This window comes from Peromyscus eremicus, chromosome 5 (genome assembly GCF_949786415.1).
Source record: "Peromyscus eremicus chromosome 5, PerEre_H2_v1, whole genome shotgun sequence".
NCBI classification, from domain to species: domain Eukaryota; kingdom Metazoa; phylum Chordata; class Mammalia; order Rodentia; family Cricetidae; genus Peromyscus; species Peromyscus eremicus.
The window spans coordinates 77,450,349-77,472,690 of record NC_081420.1 but is presented as its reverse complement, the minus strand read 5'-3'; the positions used below and the strand labels follow the sequence as shown (position 1 = coordinate 77,472,690).

At 40.5% G+C, this 22,342-nt stretch overlaps 1 protein-coding gene across 1 annotated transcript in view; it reads left to right on the top strand.

Annotated features, from left to right (window-relative positions):
- The first annotated feature begins 15,828 nt into the window (after positions 1 to 15,828).
- Mpp7 (MAGUK p55 scaffold protein 7) overlaps positions 15,829 to 22,342 on the top strand; it is a 145,438-nt gene continuing 138,924 nt past the window's right edge. The window contains exon 1 of the mRNA XM_059263755.1: positions 15,829 to 15,974. Coding sequence (XP_059119738.1) covers positions 15,938 to 15,974 — 37 coding nt within the window. The 5' untranslated portion in view covers positions 15,829 to 15,937. The remainder of the gene's footprint in view (positions 15,975 to 22,342) is intronic.

Genomic DNA, 22,342 nt, shown 5'->3' with positions numbered 1-22,342 from the left:
ACATTTCACCTGAAAGTTGTGAAATTTGCTGTCTTTAAGGTTTCATTTTCTTTTTGATAAATAAAATGATGGTGCCCTCTGCTGGTGTAGAAAGGAATTGCTGAGTAGGAGTAATCCGCTTTGGGAACAGACTTCTTCTATTTAAGCTTGTTTTCCTTTGTGATGATCCCTTCTGCTCACACTGCCTGTCATTAGGCTTAGGCATGTGTATGTGCAGTTAAAGCCACATTGTGGAATAGGCAGAGCTCTGGTGAGCAGAGGCCCTGAGGGGTGGAATGACCCAGCACACCCAGGGATGTGGGAAGCACTCTGAGGGAGGTATCCGTGTGACATTTGAAAATGAGTTTAAAATTAACCCAAAAGATTGTATTTTAAGGCCTTTAAACTCTATCATGAAAGTGCTCTGGAGTCACCATCTGGTTTTATTTAGAGCAGTCATGTGATCACACAGCTGTCTTAGAGAGGTGGTTCTGGTAGCGATGGACAGCCTGGGCTAGAGATGTGGTGGCCTGGCGTGAGGATCGCTCATTAACTTTGCCAATTAGAGTGTTGGGAGACACAGAGCTTTGAGGTATAGGACACAGAATCCATGCTAAAAGTATTAAGATGCCGAAATACAGGAAGAACATGACTACAGTGAACACCCATTCGCCTTGTGGAGACCCAGAGTTTGTGACATTTTGCCACACACGTGTTCATCCGGTCTCTCTCCCTGCCGAAGTATTTCTGAGTGAATTGCTTTTACTATCACATGACTACTTCACGAAGCATGTCTCCAAAAGAGGTTGCCCTTGGAAGGACAGGGAGTCAAGTCAGGCGGTCAGGTTTTGGATATAAAGAAGTGGTTCTGTTGTCGTCAGTGAGAAAACCACATCGACTTCACCATTATTAGTTTATGGTTATGTCATATTTCCTTCTCTGAGTTCTTTGGAGACTGCTGTGTAGCAGATGCTTATTAAATTTTAAGCCCAAACTCAAAAACTTAGCAAGTTTTGTTTTAATTAGGAAAACAGGTCAGGAGGTCATAGGTCTTGGCAGGCATTGGCCTGGGGGCAGGTGAGGAGTGGGACATCCCCTTGGGAGGAGAGAAGCCTGGTTAGAGAGAGGTGGCCAGAGCTCTTCCACCGGAGGGGGGGTGGGCAAGGACCGGGTCTTTCCATCATGCCAGAACCCGGACAAGTGTTTTTGGGAGAACTCAGGCCCACGCTGTGCACAGGTTTGGTCCCACTGTGTGATGGCACACAAACTATGATGACACACAAACTGTGATGACACACACACTGTGATGACACACACACTGTGATGACACACACACCAACTGTGATGACACACACACAAACTGTGATGACACACACACAAACTGTGATGACACACACACTGTGATGGCACACACACACACCGTGATAACACACACACTGTGATGACACACACACACACCAACTGTGATGACACACACACCATGATGACACACACACCGTGGTAATGACGCACAAGCATCCTGCAGGTTGTCTGGCTCCTGCAGGGAACACTTAGTACTGGGAGAGGGGACAGGAATGTCAAAGAGCAGAGGCTGACCTTGATACCTTTAATTAGTAGAGAACTTGCTTGTCGTACATTTGGTCCAGGAAATGCTGTTTATCTACGAAAGGTGGTGACGAGCACTCTTCTTCATTCGAGCTGAACTGGAGAGGGGATGAGTGGTGTGGCTAGTAAGGTGAATGGTGTGACCTACTCCTGTGTTCTCTCAGCTAAAGGGGGCAGGAGGTCCAGCATCCATCCATTCCTTCCATCCGTTCAGCAAGTGACTCACGGAGCTGCCTTTGTGTTGATCACTGTTAAGGAGTTAACCAGAAATGAAGTAGTGAATAAACACAGACAGAATCCCTGCCCATCTGTGGTTTGTACTCTAGTAGGAAGGATGCATAGTAAATATGATTTTTGAAATAGACATGCAAATTTGCAAATTTAGAAGCAGGGAGGGGTGTGGGGGGTCTCTGAAGAGACTTGCTAAAGGAGTCCTGGTGATGCCACCTGCGGCCCGCATTTTCTTACTCATCCAGGTGCCGCCGGCTCCTGCTCAAAGTTGGTGTCATTTCCTCTCTCTTGTGTGGGCATGTCTCCTCTCGAGAAATGCATGGAAGTGACTCACAGCTGGCTTCCATATGGTCTTAAACATTTTTCTTTATTACTGCTTGACGCCCGCCCCCTCCCCCATTGCACTGAAGTTCCTCTTCTGGCCCTCAGATTTCTTTCTTTTTTCTTTTTGTCATGGTGTTGGGAGTGGAATGAAGGCTCGCGAACACGCCAGGCAAGTGTTCTACCTCTCTGCTCGATCCTCCGTCCTGGAGTTTTGGACAGTAAATTTGTCACAGTGCTGTCATTATTCTGTCCTGTCATTACAGAGGGTGGTGTAAGAGAGTATGTCTGTGAGTTGGCTCAGTGACTTTGTGTAGTTCTGTGAAATGTGCTTTTGGATAAACACTCCCGTAGCTTTTGGACAGTGACTGGCATGTTCCTTTCCATAGCAACTTAATTTTTGTTCTGTTTTCACCAGTCTGGAAATGTTAACTTTTTCCTTTTCTATTCTCTTGATTCACCCTGGAAACTGAAATACTCTGATCTAGAGCCATGGCATGTAAATTAAAAGCATTACAGAATAGAGCCCACAGATTGCAGCAACTAATGTGAGCGAAGGTTAAATATTAACATCAGTAAATAAAACAGTCTTAAGATATGTAGGGTAACGTTTTGTTTGGGTCTGATGGACTTTGACTGCGAGCTTCTTCAAGATTTCAAACACGAAGGGCCAAGACAAAAAAGACTACCCTTCAGCTTAGTGGGCAGCTTTTCTCTACACTATAATGTTGGGGTTTTGAGTGGTCTCAAGGACTTATTTTCATCTATTCTCAGCTTTCAAAAATCAGTAAAATATGATAAAAAACCGTGGATATGTTCCTATTGGGGGTAGTGGGGATTTTTTCCAAGTGTGAGGCTAGATCACCGTGGAAAATACCCAGTTAATATAAATATTTGTTATGAACGAGCAATTCTTCTCGACTACATATACCATGTATCACTCTCTGCTTTCGATATTCCCCAAAACCACACATATCACAAACAGGTGTGGACACGACTGTTTTGTGTTACATTTAGTTTAACCCTCTTAGAGCTGTTACTATTTTGAAAATACAATTAATTTTGGTGTTGAGGGTGAAAAATTACAGGGGAATAAGAGGGTGAAAAGATACAGAGGGTCATCAACCCACCTGGCCTTGAGTTTCTAGAAAGCACTGTGGGAACCCAGTCACATGGTGGTTGTAAAGCAAGAATTGGATTTTGAAAATCTTATTTTTATTTATTTATTTATTTATTTATTTATTTATTTATTTATTTATTTATTTATTTATGACAAGAATCTCACTATGCTGTTGCCTGGCCTAGAACTTATTATATAGGCCAGACAGGAATTACAGGCATGCACCACATACTGGGTAGCAATGTCTAATTTTTTTGTTTGGTTTGGTTTTTAGTTTTTGCGTGGGTATGTGTAGTGTATACATGTTTGTATGTATATTCCTGTGTATGTGGGCACATTTGTGTGTGGGTGGATGCTTAGGTGTGTGCCCGTGTGTGGAGCTCAAAGTTGATGTCTGGCGCCTTCCTCGATCATCCTGCACGTTGTTTATCAACACAGATCTCTTGCTGAGGCCAGGGCTTGCTGTTTCCAGGCCATTTGGCTGAGTACCTAGGCCCAGGGATCTCTTGTCTCTTGATCTCGAGGGTACTAGAGTTATAGGTGCTTCCATGTCTGCTAGACTTTACTGTGGATTCTGGGGGTCCTAATGAACTCACCTTCATGCCTGCATGACAAGCAGCTTATCTACTGAGCCATATCCCCACCTCATAATACGCGTATTTTTAAATTACTTATTATTGGTGTATGTACACGTGTGCACACATGTTTGATGCATATGTGTGTATGTGAAGGTCATGATGTGTGTGTGGAGGTCAGAGGACGATTGTATCAAGTTGGTTTTCTCTATGTACCTTTGTGTGGGTTCTAGGGATCAAACTTAAGTTGGCAGGCTTTAGTGGCAACCACTTTTATCCAGAAAGCCATCTCATCAGCCCCAGAATGCTTATTTTTTTGTCAGTTATCATGTATTGTGCCTAGGAAACTTACAAAACTAACCAGTTCGAATGGTTTTGTTGTAGATTATTAAACATATAAAATCACATGTTTATAAACATTCGTTTTAGCTTTAGGTTATATTTTTGAAACTATTTCCTTGAGCCGTATAATGTTAGTTAAAAGAAATAACAGTATAAACAGGACAAATAATTTATAACTTAGAAGTTATAGTACTGGGGGCTAGAGAGATGGCTCAGTAGTTGTTGCTGTTGTTCAGGACTAGGGTTCAGTCCCAGTACCCACATGGAACTGAAGTTCAGGGGAGGAGCAGGGCTGCCCACCAACTACTGCCTGAGGAGTCCATGTCAGAGTGGTGGGCCTTCTCATGCGATCCCGAAGGCTCATGGTTCCTTCCTGGGATTCTTCCTTTCTGTGACTCTGGCCTTTGCCTCACTATTTGTGGAAAATAGCAAACATTTTTTGTGAAGGGCCATACAGTAAACACATGCTAGTCTCACACGCCGTAACAATTGATCCCTGTTGAATTTGTGAAATGTGAGACGCTTTAATGTTGCATAGCTTCATTAAAGCTTGAAAACTTGGATGTTTTGGTTTTGGTGGCATAGAGCGCTTTGTTCTCACAGCATCCTGGCACTTTGCCAGATCTGAGCATGCCTAGAAATTTCCTATCTGTGCCGACATTAAGTCCTGATGGTTCACCCTGAGGAAAACGAGGCACGCTGAGTGTGTGCTTTGCACTTTGAATTTAGATGTTTTCCTGGGCTCATGCTAAGTGGTACTGCTCTCTGTTTCTGAGTGGTGGAAGTGAGCCATTGCTCCCAGTCAGTCTTGCAACTGAGAGGGGAAACAGCCCATAGTCCTTCTTTAGGAGTTGGGGATGATAGAGATAGTGAATGTTTTGACTTAGTGCTATTTTTCAGTTTACAGTGTACTTCTCAGGACTTAAGGCCAAGGTGTGTCTGTTATGACAGAATCGAAGATTCTTGGACTAGTGAAAAATGGAATGGAATTTTGTTCATGGTTAACAATGATGTCTTAGAGATTATTTTGCATCCTAAAGCACAAAGAATAATTGAAAAGAAGTTAACTTTGAGTATTTGAATAATAACTAATAAAAACGTTACTGGAAGACATGCTCTTTTTAGATATGCAAGACATTAGCAGAAAGTGTGAAAAGATACAGAAGGTCATCAGCCCACCTGGCCTTGAGTTTCGGGGAAGCACTGTAGGGACAGAGTCACATTCTTGCACACATCATGTTGAGACAGAGGCTGTGGACCCCGAAACCTTATGTGTTTACTGTAGGGCCCTTCATAGAAGATGTTTGCTGGGCCTTGATGTAGACGGTCAGTTCTCAACACCTTTGGTCTCCAGACTTTTCTGTACTCTTAAAAATTATTCACAGTATGGTTGTGATTTTGTGAATGATACTAGTCAATATTTAACATATTGAAATATTTAACATATATGAAAATTAAAAATAGATTGGAAAAACTGTTTCAAGTAATTTAAAAATAATATCACTAACGGGACTGAAGTATATGGGCATTAGAGTCCTTTCCTGGGCTTGATCTTTGGTTCCATACACTTAGACTTGCATGGACACATGCATGCCCACGTGCAAGCACACACACACACACACACACACACACAAACACACGCACACATGAATAACAGCATTAGCTTACTTGTTAATGCAACATTTTAGCCCCTCCCCCGTTAGTTGCAAATGTGTTTAATTCTTGGCTCAATAGGACAGTTGTTTTTTCTTATAGCCAAGCTGGCTTCCAATTTGTTATTCTATGTCTTGCTTAAAGATGGAGACATTGGAGCTAACACAACTGCAGATGGTTTTTGTAGTTTGTTGTGGATATTCTTTTCTGTTCACCTCAAAGCCTGATGTGGCTGATAAAAATCACAAAACACATTAGCAAACTCACATTGGATGTTTAACTGGTGGTTCTATACTGTGCTTTGGATGAATCTTATTTATATATGATTTTCTAACACATTACCAGAAAATTGGAAAATACTGCTTACTAAGTCGTCACATCTTCTAAGAGTGGGCATAGTATCCACACACAGCACATTTGCTGATGTCACCATTGACCTTCCCAGGAAGGTCTAGAGCAGCGGTTCTCAACCTGTGAGTTGAGACCCCTCTGGGTGTCACATATCAGACATCCTGCATATCAGATATTTACATTACAATTCATAACAGTGGCAAAATTATGGTTATGAAGTAGCAACAAAAATAATTTTATGTTTGGGTAACCATAACATGAGACATTGTATTAAAGGGTCACAGCATTAGGGAGGTTGAGAACCCAATTACTCAACTAGAACCCTCATAGGAAAGCCTTCAAAAAGCATAAATCAAGGCCGGGCGGTGGTGGCACACGCCTTTAATCCCAGCACTCGGGAGGCAGAGGCAGGCGGATCTCTGTGAGTTCGAGGCCAGCCTGGGCTACCAAGTGAGTCTCAAGAAAGGCGCAAAGCTACAGAGAAACCTTGCCTCAAAAAACCAAAAAAACAAAAACAAAAACAAAAAGCATAAATCAAACAGCAGACAAGAATATCAGAATATCTTGTCTTGAAGATAAAATAGAGGATCCAGACCAAATAAGGAACATGGAAAAAATAATAAAAACATAGGAAAGGAACACACAAGCAATGGGGAACACCATAAAAAAAAAACCCAGACTTTTGAATTATCCATATAAATGAGGGAGAAGACTCCCAAGTCAGTGGCATAGACCAGATCTTCAATAAGATCACAGAAGAAAACTTCCCCAAATTATAGAAAAACATATGTATACAGATACAAGAAGCACACAGAACACCAAATAGACAAAACCAGGAAAGAAAATCCCCATGGCATTTCATAGTTAGAACACTAGTGTACATAACAAAGAAAGTATGGAAAGTTGCAAGAGAAAAAAATGCAAGTCACATATAAAGGAAAACCCATCAGATCAACAGCTGATTTTCAGTGGAAACTTTGAAAGCCAGAAGAGCCTGGAATAGTGCATTCCACATCCTAAAAGACTGTCAGCCAACCTAAAATAATATACCTAGCAAAACCATCTGCTATGATTGAAGGAGAAAGAAGTTTTTTCCTTGACTTAAATAGCCTAAAAATTTTACAAACAACAAACCAAACCTAAAGAGGAAACAGGAAGCATTATTCAGGCTGAAGAAAGGAAGGAACATAGCAGAGAGACGGTGGTAATAAATACAAAACCATAATTATCAAAACACAAAATACCATTGAAAGTACAAACAATACCACCGAAAATCAACAACACAATGACCACCTTGACTCATACACTTCAGTAATAACTTTAAATATCAAAGGCATCAATTCTTCAATCAGAAGAGACAGACTGACTGAATGCACCAAGGAACAAAACTCATCTAGCTGCTGCCTACAAGAAACACATCTTAGTTTTAAAGATAGGCACTGCCTTAGAGTAAAAGGATGGACAGAAGTCCTCCAATCAAATGGGACCAGGAAATAAACAGATGTCACTATTCTCTTCTGAAATAGACTTCAAACTAAAACTAATCAGAAGAGATAAAGAGGGACGCTTCATTCTAATCAAGGGAATAGTTAACCAGGAAGTCAATACTATCTTAAACATATATGCACCAAACTCAGGGCACCCAATTTCATAAACAATCTACTATTGGAATTAATGACACAGATTAACATTAATCCATTTATAGTAGGTGATTTCAATACTCTACTTTCTTCAATAGACAGGTAATCTGGACAAAAAAATAAACAGAGAAACATCAGAATTAATTATCATCATGCATTAAATGGACTGAACAGATATCTACAGAATTTTCTATCCAAACACTAAAGAGCAAGCATTCTACTCAGCAGCACAGCGAAGCATTTCTAAAACAGACCACATCCTGAGATAAAACAAAACAACCCCCCAAAACCTTTAAAACTTCAGAAAGATTGCAGTCACTCCTTGTGATGCACTTGTGATCCTATTTGACCACAATGCAATAAAACTTAAAATGGACAGCAGAAAAACCTCTAGTAAATATGCAAACTCATGGAGAATAAATAACTCATTACTAAACAATGACTAGATCAAAGGAGAAATCAAGAAGGAAATTAAAAACTTTCTGGAACAAAATGAAAATGAAAACACAACACCATCTCTGGGATATATTGAAAGCAGTCCTACACGGGAAATTTATAGCTCTAAGGGCCTACATTAAAACAACAACAACAACAACAACAACAACAAAATATCACAAATAAATGGTTTAATGATGTAACTCAAAAATTTGGAAAAACAAGGACAAACCAACGAAAAAGAAACAAAGAAAACAATACAAAGAATCAACAAATCTAAGAACTGTTCTTTGAGAAGACAAACAAAATTGACAGATTCTTGGCCCAACTAACCAAAAGAAAGAGAGAACCCAAATGAATGGAATTAGGAATGAACAGGGAAACATTGCAACAGACACTAAAGAAATTCAGAAAAAGGGAATGTTTTGAAAACCTGTACTCCGTGAAGCTGGAAAATCTAAAAGAAATGGATGATTTTTTTAGAGGTAGCCAAATCACTAAAATGAAACCAAGAAGTCAACAATCTAAAGAGGAGATTGAAATAGCAATAAAAAACCTTTTAATTAAAGAAGAAGAAAGAAAGAAAAAAAAGGCTAAGACCAGATGGATTTACAGCAGAATTCTACCAATCATTCAAAGAATATCAACAGCCAGGCCTTCTGACGCTATTAAAAATGTAGAAGGCCTGGCTGTTGATACACACACACACACACACACACACACACACACACACACACACACACACAGAAGGAGCACTCAAAAACTCCTAAGAAGTTAGTATTGCTCTACTACCCAAACCAAGTAAAGACACAACAAAAAGGGAAAACTACAGGCCAAACTGTGCTCATCTCTAATGAACAAAGACTCAAAAATACTCAATACAACACTTATAAACAAAATACACACATGCATTCAAAAGATTATACATTATGACCAAGTTGGCTTTGTCCCTGAAATGCAGGCATGGTTCAACATACGGAAGCCAATAAATGTGATAACCTACATGAATGGACTTAGAGGCAAAAAAATCACATGGCCATCTCAATAGATGCAGAGAAAGCCTTTGTCAAAGTCCAACATACCTTCATGATAAAAGTCCCAGAGAATATAGGGCTACAGAGAACATACCTCAGCATAATAAAGCTATGTACAGGAGACCCACAGCCACATTATCCTAAATAGAGAGATGCTTGAAGCAATCCAGTTGAAGTCAGGAATGAAACAGGGATGTCCACTTTCACCACTCCCTTTCAGTACTGTTCTCTAAGAACTGGCTGGAGCAATAAAGCAGGAGAAGGAAATTAAAGGGCTACAGTAACTAGGAAAAGAGGTCAAACTAGTCCTGTTTACAGATGACATGATACTACACACTAGAGCTCCAAAAACGTCTACCAGACACTTCTAGAAATGATAAACAAATTCAGCAACATGGCAGGATACAGAATCAACTTGCACAAATAAACACCTTTTCTAAACACAAACAACAAACATATAGGAAGGGAGGTCATGGGCCACAGTCCTATTCATAATAACCTCAAAGAAAATATCTGGGAGTAAACCTTACCAAGAAAGTGAAGGACCCTTGTGATGAAAACGTCAAACCCCCGAAGAAAGAAATGAGAAAGACACTAGGAAATGGAAAGATATCCCATGCTGCTAGATTGGTAGAATTAACAATCTAATAATAGCTTTTGGTTAACAGATTCAACGCAATCCTGATCAAAATTCCCATCTCATTTGCAGAAATAAAAAAAAAAATCCTAAAATTCTTATGGAACCACAAAATACCCTGGAAAGCCAAAACAGTCCTGAGCAAAAAGAACAATGCTGTAGGATTACAATTACAATGTTACAGAGCCATAGTAACAAAAACAGTATTGTACTGGCACAAAAACAGACATGTAGACCAATAGAACAAAAATCAAAGACCCAAACATTCATACAAGTAATTTCAGCAGCTTAATATTGGACAAAGATGTAACAAATATGCTGGTAAAAGAAGGCGTCCTCAACAAATGGTGCTGAGAAAGTGGGACGTCCGCATGCAGAAGAATAAAATTAGACCTGTGTCTATCACTTTGCACAAAACTCAAACCCAAATGGATCAAAGATGGAAACCTGAAACGCTGAAAATGCTACAAGAAAATATAGGCAGTACCCTACAAGATACAGGTGAGGGAGAGACTTCCTGAATAAGACTCCATTTGCCCAAGAAATAAGACCAGTAACTGACAAGTGGGAGTTCATGAAACTCAAAAGTTGAGCATAGCAAAAGAAACAGTCAGGAGGGTAAAAAGGAGGCCCATCGAATGGGGAAGAGTGGTTGCCAGCTGTACATCTGACAGACGCTTACTATCTAGAATATACAAAGAACTCAAAAAACAGAGTCAACTCCACCCCCAAATACAAAAGACAAATGGCCCATTTGAGAAGTGGGTCTGGGACTTGAAATCAGAATTCTCAAAAGATGAAGGAAAAAAAAACCCTGAAGGCTAAGAAATATCTTAAAAAAGGTTCATCATCCCTATCAACTAGGGAAATGCAAATCAAAACAGCTTTGAGATTTCACCTTACCCCATTCGGAGTGGCTAAGATCAGTGGAACAACCAATAACAAATGCTAGAGGGGAAAGGGATCCTTCACTCTTGGTGGGGTTGCCATCTGATGCAGCCACTATGGAAATCAGTGTGATGAATTCTCAATAGTAAAAATAAATCTACCATATGACCCAACTATGCTACTCCACAGGACCTAATATATACCATAGATACTTGCTCAGCTATGTTCATTTCCACAGTATTTACAATAGCTAGGATATGGAAACAACCCAAATGTCCTAGAATTGAAAAATAGATATTGATAATATGGAACATATATACTATGGAACGCTATTCAATGGTAAAGAAAAACAAGACTATGAATTTTGCAGGTAAATGAATAAAACTAGGAAAGGTCATACTGAGTGAGGGTAACCCAGACCCAGAAAGACATATGTCACATGTTTCTCTTATTGGAGGGTTCTAGCTCCAAATCTTTAGATGTGAGTATGTAGTCGGCAATAATTACAGAGTCCAGGAAAGTGAACTGGAACCATTGTCAGCATGGCGGGGCGGGGGCATTTGGGAGCAATAGAGAGGAGAATACCAGGGTGTAAGTAATCATAGGGAAGGGAGAAGAGGGGCTCCTTAGGGAGGTAAATATAGAACAAGGTAGAAAGAGGGTAAAGGGGAATTGGAGGATACAGTGATCTGATAATGGACGTGGGCAAAGGGGGCTCCTTGGTGAGGAGGAGGGGTTAAATATAGCAGGAGGAGGTGGGGTAAAATAGCAATATGGATGGCTGAAAAAGCTACAAGGAGTCACTATAAACTACCAAAAAACCCTACTGTGTATGTAATTTAATATATTAATATACGTGTAGTTTAAATACATTTTTTTCTCATCTAAGATGACAGCTCTCCCTCCAAGAACCAATGACAACCTGACAAAAACCCCAACACCATGCATGAGAAGCTAGCCCTCTTTGAGTTGTTGCCCAGAGCCGTCTATGAGACTTCCCAAACATACAGCCTGTTGCTCTTGCCCTCAGTTGCCCCCTAGAGGTAGAAGGTAATTCCTGATTACTACTGCATACACCATGCACTTCTGAAACAAGGCCCAGAGAACTCTGAGCTGGGATCTACCTGAATGCTGCCTTCCTGAAGACTATGCTTTCATGGTCCTGATTCATGCCGAGGAACCAGTGCTTTTACCTGGATGTTGAAAGTAGAAAAGAGAAATAGTGTCTCGGCATTTTTCTGAACATAGTCTAACCTCATGAGTCCCTCTGGCAAGGCCCTTGAGATCGTGGTGGTCCGTGCACATGCTTTGAGGACTGTTAATGTGCATGGCATGCACACTGTTTTTGTTTACTTGGTGGTGCATGGTGCTGGAAGTTTGAATGGGGCATCAAGAACTCCAGGCACGGGCCCTTCCAGTGAGCTACATCCCAGGCCTAAACACCAGTTCATATAAACAGATTTGTGACAAGTAGCTCTGGCTGGCCTCTATCATATTCTTACAACTGTGTTTCTGAAGATTTGCAGCTGCATTAACAAATACCAGTGTGCTTACATTAACTAATGAATTTCTCAAATTGCCCTTTAGAGATTGGTGAAAATAGATTTATATTGTACACATTACTGTTGTATGGATTATTTCATTGCTCAGTTAGCTTAGGAACTGGAAGCATAACTGTTAAGTCATTGACCATGGCCATTGTCTCCCGAAATAACAGGCTACTGATAATTATTACATGGGGAAATGCTTCCATGTTTTGGAATACTTCCCCAAGTAGAGATTGATTTATTATTTTATTCACCATATGTATTCACATTAAACAATAATTTTGAAGGGAACTATGTCTCTGGATGAATAAAGTCAATTCTTGCTTTACTGAGAAATAAAAAGAAACTACTTGGGCTGATGAGATAGCTCAGTGAGTACATGTGTTGCTGTGTAAGCCTGAGGAATAGAGTTAGACTCCTGTAACTCACCGTGAAAGGATAGAACCAAATCCCCAAAGTTGTCCTGGGACTGCCATGTGTGTGCTGTGACATTCATGTCTCTCGAATGCATAACACACAGATTCATCATCATCATCATCATCATCATCATCATCATCATCATCATCTTCATCATCATCTTCAATGGTCTTGCAAGCGCTTGCACTTCTGTGATCCGCCACTAGATGTCAGGAGTGCTACAGAAGCTTTGAATATAGCCAGGGTAGAATTGAACATTGTGAGCACGTAGACCTTCTTGTAGTTCACTGTTTCCACGTCATCAATGCCAGGAAAACCTGATACAGTGTGATATATAGAAGCAAGGTACAACTGGAATAGTGAAATTTCAAAAATAAGCCTCTTTAAAGGCAAGCTGTAATAGTCCTGTTGGGTGTTGTAAATGCCTCAGGTGCATTTGATACTGCTGTTATGTTCCTGGCATTCAGGTCTTTCTCTTTTTTATGGAAAGATGGATTGAACTTCAATTTAAGAATATCCAGTAATCCCTCTCAGGACATACTGTAACAGCTGGTATTTTTGTGTTGTAGTAAATCGGTTCCATACAACAGTCAGTAATAATTACGGCTGTGTTCTGATGAATTCCAAAGCCCTTTCAATTAATTTAGCCAAAGAAAATAACATTATTACACAAAAATTTAACCCAATTTGAAAGTTAAATCCAGCAACACTACTTCATTCCATAAAATGCTGAGCATTTTTCTAGTTAGGTTTATATCAAACCGTTTTTAAAAAAATTCATATATTTGCACTATTTTAGGAAGATGATTATGTTGTATAATACATACTTAGAAGATTATTACTTTGTGATAAATGTACTGCATTGGACAAATTTAACCTTGACTGTCCGTTATGAAAAAAGCAAGACATGCTAAGTCCTTTCATGTATGGTAAAACTTGCTTAAAAAGATGTCTTGAAGTGGGATTTCAGGGTTTTGTCACTGTTCCTGGAATGAGAATGTACCGCATTCTATCAAATTTTACTTTTTTTGATAAAAGTATAAATTGGGCTATGTGGCATATGTAGTTCATAAATGTGAAGCATTGTGAATTCTTTAGGTGGTAAGGGGGAGGATTTCATGGTGCGGGAAGTATAGAGTATGTGTATTTCTGTGTATGTAGTGAGTCGGTGCCATGCAAGGTCTGACTTCTTGTTGCCTAAAGAGCTAAGTTATATATACACATACATGGAAAGCACTGGATCTGCTTACGTCATGAAGAGGTAGTACCCTAATGCTAGAAATATGTATGCATACACTTTATGCATTTTAAATAGTTTTCTTTTCTTTTTCTGTTAGTAAAACCAAAGTCTGTTAACAATATATTCTTTATTATCAGTGGTCTTTCTGGAGTTCTTTTTGCCTTTGAATTATTTTGTCTATCCCCTTGCTTTATATAAGGAATATTTTTATGTAGTTAAATCTTAATCCTGATTAGAATAATTTCTGAGACCAAAGCCAAGTTTCCCTTTAAGATTGCTGGAGAAAAAGCAGCATGGAAGCTGGGCATGAGTGGAGCCTGGCTTGCCCTCTCCTTTCATTTTAATTTTTAGCTCAGTGAGTTACATTTTTACTTGGAATTTAAATGACTGCCACCTTATTTTTAATTAGCATTTCTCCATGTATGGATGTGTATTATGTGTGTTCTGTGTTTGTCTTTGGTATAATGTAAAGCAGATGGTAAGACGTCACAGCAGATAGTCAAGTCCAAGAAAGTCTGTTTGATGGTGGATTTTTTAATATCAGTTTTCACTTTGGCAATTAAAATGCTAATTTAGAAGGCTTTACTGGAATTTAACAGTTGTATTTTTCTCAAGTAAAGTCTGGCAAGCTTGTTTGTCGTGATTCTGTAATATGAATCAGCAACTTAGAAGCTTTACGAATTGAAGTGAATCGTTTCCTAGTGTTTACAGTGTCTGTTTTTCTTGTTGTCTTTAAGATAGGTTAAAATATGCTTTTAAATGACTGGATTCTCTGTATGGAGAATGCGGGGTGCACTAAAAATAGTTATGATTTCAACAAAAATGTAAATGATGTGTATTTTCCGTTGTTAGTCTGCAGTGATCCAAATTCAAAACACATGGCGGGCTCTTTCTTAGGTGCTGAGTGAATTGTAATCTTGCTGCTTTCTTTTATGTTTTAATTTTATAGTTCTGTTGCCTGAATTAAAGAAATAAACTATCACAAGCCAGCTTTTATTGTTTGTTTACTCCATGCAAGGCATTGTTGCATGCCTCGGTATATTTAATTATTACACAGTTCTAAGTTATTATCTTCATTTGCACATTAGGAAATTCAGGCTTAATAAGATTAAGTAAGTTACTCAAGATCACAGAGCCAGCAGGATTAGAGGTAAAGCCAGAGTTAACCTTGCACAGCTTTTACACTCTATCCCCTTCCCTGCTTATTTAGAGATAAACTTATGCCAGTTATTGAAAACAGTGTATTTTCCAGGATACATCCAGCTTAACTGTTACTCAAAGAAGGTTTAACTCGTAGTGCTACCACTTCTGTGAATCTGTATCGCTGCTGTACTTCTAGCTGATGAAGTTCATCAGGACGCGCTCAGCCTGCGGGAGAGAATGTTGCAGCTGTTGTACTAGAATGAACTCTATGGAAACAGAGTTGTAGTTTGCTGCTAACTCAGATAGTCTTTGTTCCACATTGGGAAATACAGCCAGAGTTAGGGTAAGAGAGGGAGGAACTGGCTGTACAGAATCTTCTGAAAGGACACGATGCATCTGATGAGCAGTCCCTAAAGAAAACATCACCGTCTTTCAGAAGCCTTGACATATGCAGGGGCAGCATGCTTTCAGTTAGAAATCACGTCAAAACCGGAAACTCCCCTGTTAAAGAGCAGCCTGTCATTGCAGAAAAAATTCTGTAGAAGAATTATGATCTCACTGGTGTCGAGTATAAGTTTTGAATTAGTTATAGGATGTTTGATTTAGTGATGCTTTTTTTTTGGTAGTTGTTGTTTATATACGTATAAATGTTTCTTTTCTTCCTAGGGGACTAACAGGACATACGACTCTTGGGTGAAGTACGGCTGCAGGCCATTGAATTCCCTGGAGCTTCCTGAGACAAGAGAGTGGAGGGCGGCCACGCACCTGCAGCCTGCATCATGCCAGCACTGTCCACAGGATCTGCTGGTGACATGGGTACGAGAACCCAAGGGGACAGTTTTCCCTACATTCTTACATCAGTATTGCTCAGCCTTGTGGGTGCTAATAAATCACATTTGTTTATCTGTGACCAACATGAGAGGCATAAAATTAGTCACAATAAGGTCTGGACTAGACAGAAGGACTGTGGGACATTTAGACTGCTTCCTTCTCCAGGTGGTGGTGATGCATGCCCATACCCTTGTCTTGCTTTTGGAACAACATTGTGCATTTAATTGCTTAAAATGAAGTATTTGAGAACGGCCAGTGTTCTGGGAAATACCGTAATACCCCTCCACCTTGCCGTCACACACCTTTAACAGCAGACATGAAATTTTTGCCACACTTGCTTCGGACTTATTGCTTCCTATTTTATTTATCTGTTTTGATTCTCTTAGTCTATCACCAGGGATAAAATACACCTGGAAGTCCCTACACATCATTAAGAGGTTATATTAAAACTAAACGTGGGCTGTTGCTATGCTTCAGTGGTTAAAGGCACTTGCTGCCAAGCCAGATGACCTGAGTTCAACCCCTGGGCCCCACATGGTAGAAGGAGATCTACTTCTGAAAGTTCTCCTTTGGCTTTTACACTCTCACCATGCACACCTACTGACCCTCACTCACAATAAATAAGTAAATGTTAAAAACGGTGTCATCTGAACACTCAACAAATCCCATCAATTGTAAGATTCAGAGGTCTCTAGAATAAATAAATATTTCTTAGAAACAAAACACATATTATGTATATAAAATCTCCTTTCTGACCCAATCTAGCAATTGTTAGCTTCCTTGCTATCAACACTGTTTAAATATGGATTCCTGGATGCTTTTTAGAACTGTTCAGAGTAAGGGGGGAGGGACTAGGCCTGAGATCCAGTAGAGTATATATTTAATGTGTGTGAACACTGGATTTAATCTACAACACAAAAGAGAAAAAAAATGAGTGTGCTTGGGAAACAGGCTGTGCGTTGTCTTTGTGTTTGTTTTGATTGGTTTGAGACAGGGTTTTGCTCCATGCATCCTAGAGTAGCCTTTAAGCTCACAGTCTTCCTGCCTCGGCCTCACAAGGGCTAGGAGCATTGTGAGTGCCACCTTGCCCAGGCCACGCCTTCAAGTTTTAAGACTCCTTACAAGAAGTGGCAACATAATGTGATGGAAAACAATGTCCTGTGTGCCATGATGGCTATGGTGTCCTGATCTTGCATACTCTTCCAGCTGAGGTAACCATCTCCACCCTAGCCATTCCAATCCTGGGTACCACATTGATTCTTTCCAGTTGCTGTTCTGGCAGATGTCCTTGTGTCCAGTTCAAGCACACTCAGTGCTTACAGCAAGTGCAGTCTGGCTGTCTGTCCATTTTCAGCCATTTCTCGTCTAGTGACTTGGACTGTGGATTATTTTTTGTTGTAAGGAACTTTAATTTTTCGTTAAATTCTGTTAAACTTTAGTTTTTTCTCTCTTAGGATGTTAATTTGGAATTAACTCCTTTGAATTTTTTTCTTTTTAGTTTTTATGTAGTTCTGTGTTTTGTTGTACTATGTAAAATGAATAATTGAACTTTTTGTAGTGACAGGGTAATTATAGCTAAAATTTTTCTAGCCATAAGAGTGCTGTGGTTGTGTAGTATATTTTATACTTCACTATTCACCAAAATTGTGTTAGCTTGATGGATAGCAAAGTATTGCTAATGGTGTAAAACTCAAAGGCTGATGAAAATAAGCATTTATAACCGAGAGCTCTCAGTCACAGAAAATAGCATGGATGGTATGGAATTTATAAAGAGCTTTTCTACACAGCCGTGTCATCTAGAGCAGAAATGTACTGACATATGACACCTGCTTTCTGATGTTTTTGAACCTGTGTGCCAGAAGGTTTGAGTCAGGCATGGAAGACATGCCTGTTCCCAGGTCAGTCCACTCACGGAAGTCACAATGGGGTATGTTCATTGGATGTTTAGAGTCCCTGCTTAGACATCCTGTGCAGGTGCAGTTGAAGCTCTGTTTACTAATGTTATGTTGCTTAGCAACATTGTTGATGTTATCTTGCCATTGAGTCCCCAAGAGAATAAAGTTAACATTTTACTGGTGGTCATGGGCCCAGTTACAGAAGAAAGGTGCCTGACTTTAGTGTCGGTGCATATTGTAGTCATTTGGGAAAATGCTCTGTGTATTTGTGGTATCCAAATGTGTGTTCTGGTGTGTGCCCTTATGCACATGTGGAGGCCAGAAAAAAGATGTGTATAGCCCAGCCTGCTCTATCACTCTGTGCCCTATTCCTTCGAAGCAGGGTCTCTCACCAAACATGGGGCCAGGCTGTTGGGCAGCCAGCAAGCAAGCCTTCTCTATCCTCCTGTCTCCCTGCCACATGCATGCACATGTGCGCACATGTGCACACACACACACACACACACACACACACACACACACACACACACACAGTGCTGGGCTCTTGTAGTCACATATGCACCGTGGCTAGCTTTTTATGTGGGTGCTAGGGATTCAAACTCAGATCTTCATGCGTCCACAGAAAGCACTTTTACCCTCTGATCCATTTCCTCAGCCCCAGAAATGCTTTTCAATGAAAAACTCTTAGCACTGATCCACCTTCCTCTTTCTGCTTATTTCACTGAGAGGGGGAAAAAAAAGTGAATTTTGTAAGTACAACGTGAAAACATTCCCATCTCCTTAGTCTCACTTTCTTTCTCAGCTTGGTAACTATTCTTTAAGAGTTGTGTGTGCATTCAACATTTCACATAGTTCAGATGTAGCTCAGTTGTAGAGCACATGGTTAGCATGTGTGAGGCTATGGGTTTGATCAGTAGCACCAGAGAAACTCATATGTTTGACTCTTCTTAAAACAAGCAAACAAACAAACAACCACAGATTTTTATACTATGCTGCAGATTGTGTTATTCTATTTCTTTCTTCTTGCAGTGCTTAGGACTGAACCTAGAACCCTGTGCATGCTAGGCAGGAACTCTGACTCTGAGCTACATCTCCAACTGTGTATAGCAGATGCTGTTTCATGGAGAGCTGTTTGCAGGGAGTGTATGAGTGTATAAAGTGTGTCATGCCTGTTTCTTCACATATCTGCCCTTCATGCCTGCATCATCTGTGGACTCATGCTGTTTCCCATGACTTCACAATGCCATGGTCCCCAGTGCTATAAGGGAAGTCTGATTTTTGCTCCTTTTGAAATGATTTGAACAGGAAAGATGCACACATATAACGATGTTGTCAGGTTGAGCTCCAGACTTCTTAAGCCAGTTCGCCATGTATGGAGCGCATTAGAGATCCCGGCCTCCACATTCTTGCCAGTGTTCAAAACTGTCAATCTTTGTAGTTGCTGTCGTCTGATAGGAAACACATGGGATGTGAAGTGATAAAGGTTGATTGTTCCTTCTGTGGAGCCATTTCCATTGTCTACTGAACTTTCCTGTCTGGACATGTCTGTTCTAACCTTTCTCCACCATTGTGTTGTCTGGCCCTATTCTAATTGATTTGCAGAATTTCTCATTTTACATTATATACATTAATTCTTCGGGCCATTTCTTCTAGCTGGCCACTTGTCTTTTCTTTTTAACCTCCCCCTTAAATAGTCCCATTTCTTTTATAGAGTTGAAAATCATGTAAGCACATCTTGGTTATTGCTTTCCCCCTTCAGCTTAAGTATGTCTCCTCTTGCCCAAGAGCATATATATGCTCTATGATTTCTTTTAATAAATTTAAAGATTTGTTTCTACGCATGGAATTTTAATCTGACTGCAGTTTGCATGTAGAGTGAGGCAGAGATCTTTCCTCTCACAGATTGTCAACCATCTTAAGAATTAATGACCCCATATTCCGTTCTTTCTACCAAAGTTCGTAGTTTTTTTTTTACCATGTATGAGTGCCATGTACATTCTTGGTTCTCTTTCTAGATTATAATGACCTGTTGATTTCATCTTACAGTTTTTAATAATCTAATTTTTATAGTAAGTTTAGAACTACAGAGGTAGTGTAGAAAGTTGCGGTGTGCCTCACACCCAGCTTCTCCTGTTGTGAACTTTCTGCATTCATGTGCCAGACTCCACTCGATCCGTGAACTGACTCAGATACAGTGACTCTAACCAAAATCCATACCTGTTTTCTCAGTTCTTCCCTCCTGCCCCCTCTCTTTGCTTCCAGGCTGTCATTTGGAGCAGCATGCTGCCTGCGACGTTGTGACTCATGAGGCTGCTCTTGGTCTTGATGCTTTCTCAGGCTTGTGTTGACTGACATCCTTAGGGATTTTGAGGTACAGTAGTTAGGCACATTGTAAGGTTCTCTGTGTTTGAGTTTGTCTTGTGTTTTTCTCACAAAGAGAATGGAGTTGTGCTTTGGGGGGTCAGTAATAGAGGTCAACACCATCGTATGAAATCATAGGAAGGGTGCTCACTGTCAATTTGACAGACTGCTGATGCTGACATTCATCTGGCTCTCGGCTTCTCCACTCTGAAGTTCCTCTTCTTTTCTGCTTTCCATATTATAACCGTGGGCATGTCCAGGTGAAGACCACACTTAATCAGAGGGACATTCTGTTCCCCGCCTTAGGGTGAAATGTCTGTGTAAGTTTCTTGGATCCTTGTCTTCTCCTCCTCCATCTATTCACTTGTTCATTGTTGGTATTGACTAGTGTCTGTTTGGCTTGTGTTCGGCATTATAATCCAGCACTGTTATGTTATTACCCCAGTTGTTACAGCTTTGCCTGTTGGAAGCTCTTTCAGTCCATTCTTTAAAAGCCTCCATCCATGTGGACTTGCTGATTTTTTTTTTTAGCATGTCCTTGCTTTCGGCAGCCAAGGGGCACCAGCTCATCATGAGTGTTTCTTGCCCTATTCCTCAAGTAGCCATTTCTCCAAGGAGCCTACTTTCTTTTGGGTGGAGAACAGGATTAGAAATGGAGACTTAGGCAGCTGTTTTTCCTACTGCCTCCTGAGTGTGACTGTCTTAGTTAGGGGTTCTGTTGCTGTAAAGAGACAATATGACCATGGCAACTCTTATAAAAGAAAAACAATTAATTGGGGTGACTTACAGTTTCAGAGGTTTAGTCCATTATCATCATGGCAGGACATGGTGGTGTGCAGGCAGACATGGTGCTGGAGATGGAGCTGAGATTCCTATGTCTTGACTTGCAGGTAATAGGAAGTGGTCTGAGACACTGGGTGTGGCTTGAGCTCATATGAGACTTCAAAGCCCACCTCCACGGTGACACACTCCCTCCAACAAGACCACACCTCCTAATAGTGCCACTCCCTTTGGGGGCCATTTTCATTCAAACCACCACATTCTACTCCCTGGCCCCAAAGGCTTGTAGCCATATCATAAAGCAAAAATGCATTTAGTCCAACTTCAAAAGTCCCCATAGACTCATATTAATAGCCTCCCATTTATTTAAAAGTCTAAAGGTCAAAGTTTCTTCTTAGATTCATGCAATCTCTTAACTGTAATCCTCTGTAAAATCAAAGTAAAAATGCAGATCACATACTTCCAACATAGAATGGCACAGGATATACATTACCATTCCAAAATGCAGAGAAGGGAGCATAGTGAGGAAATACTGGACCAAAGCAAGAACGAAAAACAGCTGGGCAAACTCCAAACTCTGCATCTCCATGTCTAGTGTCAAAGCACTCTTCAGATCTCCAATTGCTTTCAGCTTTGCTGACTGCAACACACTTCTTTTTCTTGCGCTGGTTCCATTCCCTGTTAGCAGCTCCCCTCAGAAGGTATCCCATGCTCTGGCATCTCCAACATCTTGGAGTCTCCAAGGCAATCCAGGCTTCACCTTCACAGCTTCACACAGTGGCCTCCCCAGGTCTCTATTCAGGGACATCCCTGACACATGCCTGGGCTCAGTGGCTTTCCTTAGTTATGGAGGGAGATTTCATAGCCCCTTTCTTCTATCCCCAGAACCATGTGGCCAAAGCTGCCAAGTTCTACTGAGAACTCAGGCTGGAACATGGCTCCCTTGTCCAATTACACCTTCACCATCTTTCTGTGTTTGATAGTTTCCTTTACTGCCAAAGATTGGCTGTACTGAAACTCTTTCTGTAGACCAGCCTGGCCTTGAACTCGGAGATCTTTCAATTACATCTTCACTTAAGTCTCAGCCAGACTCTTTGGCCAAGGGCAAAAAGCAGCCACATTCTTTACCAAAAATATCCCAAGAACAATCTTTAGGCAACATATTAAAATTCTTCTCTGAAACCTCTTGAGCCATCCCCACACAGTTCCAGTCACCCTAAGCCCCACTGTCTTCCATGTGCCTACTAGTATGGCCCATTGAGCAGCATGTAAAGCCTTCCATTGCTTTCCTAACCCAAAGTCTCAAAATCTGAATTC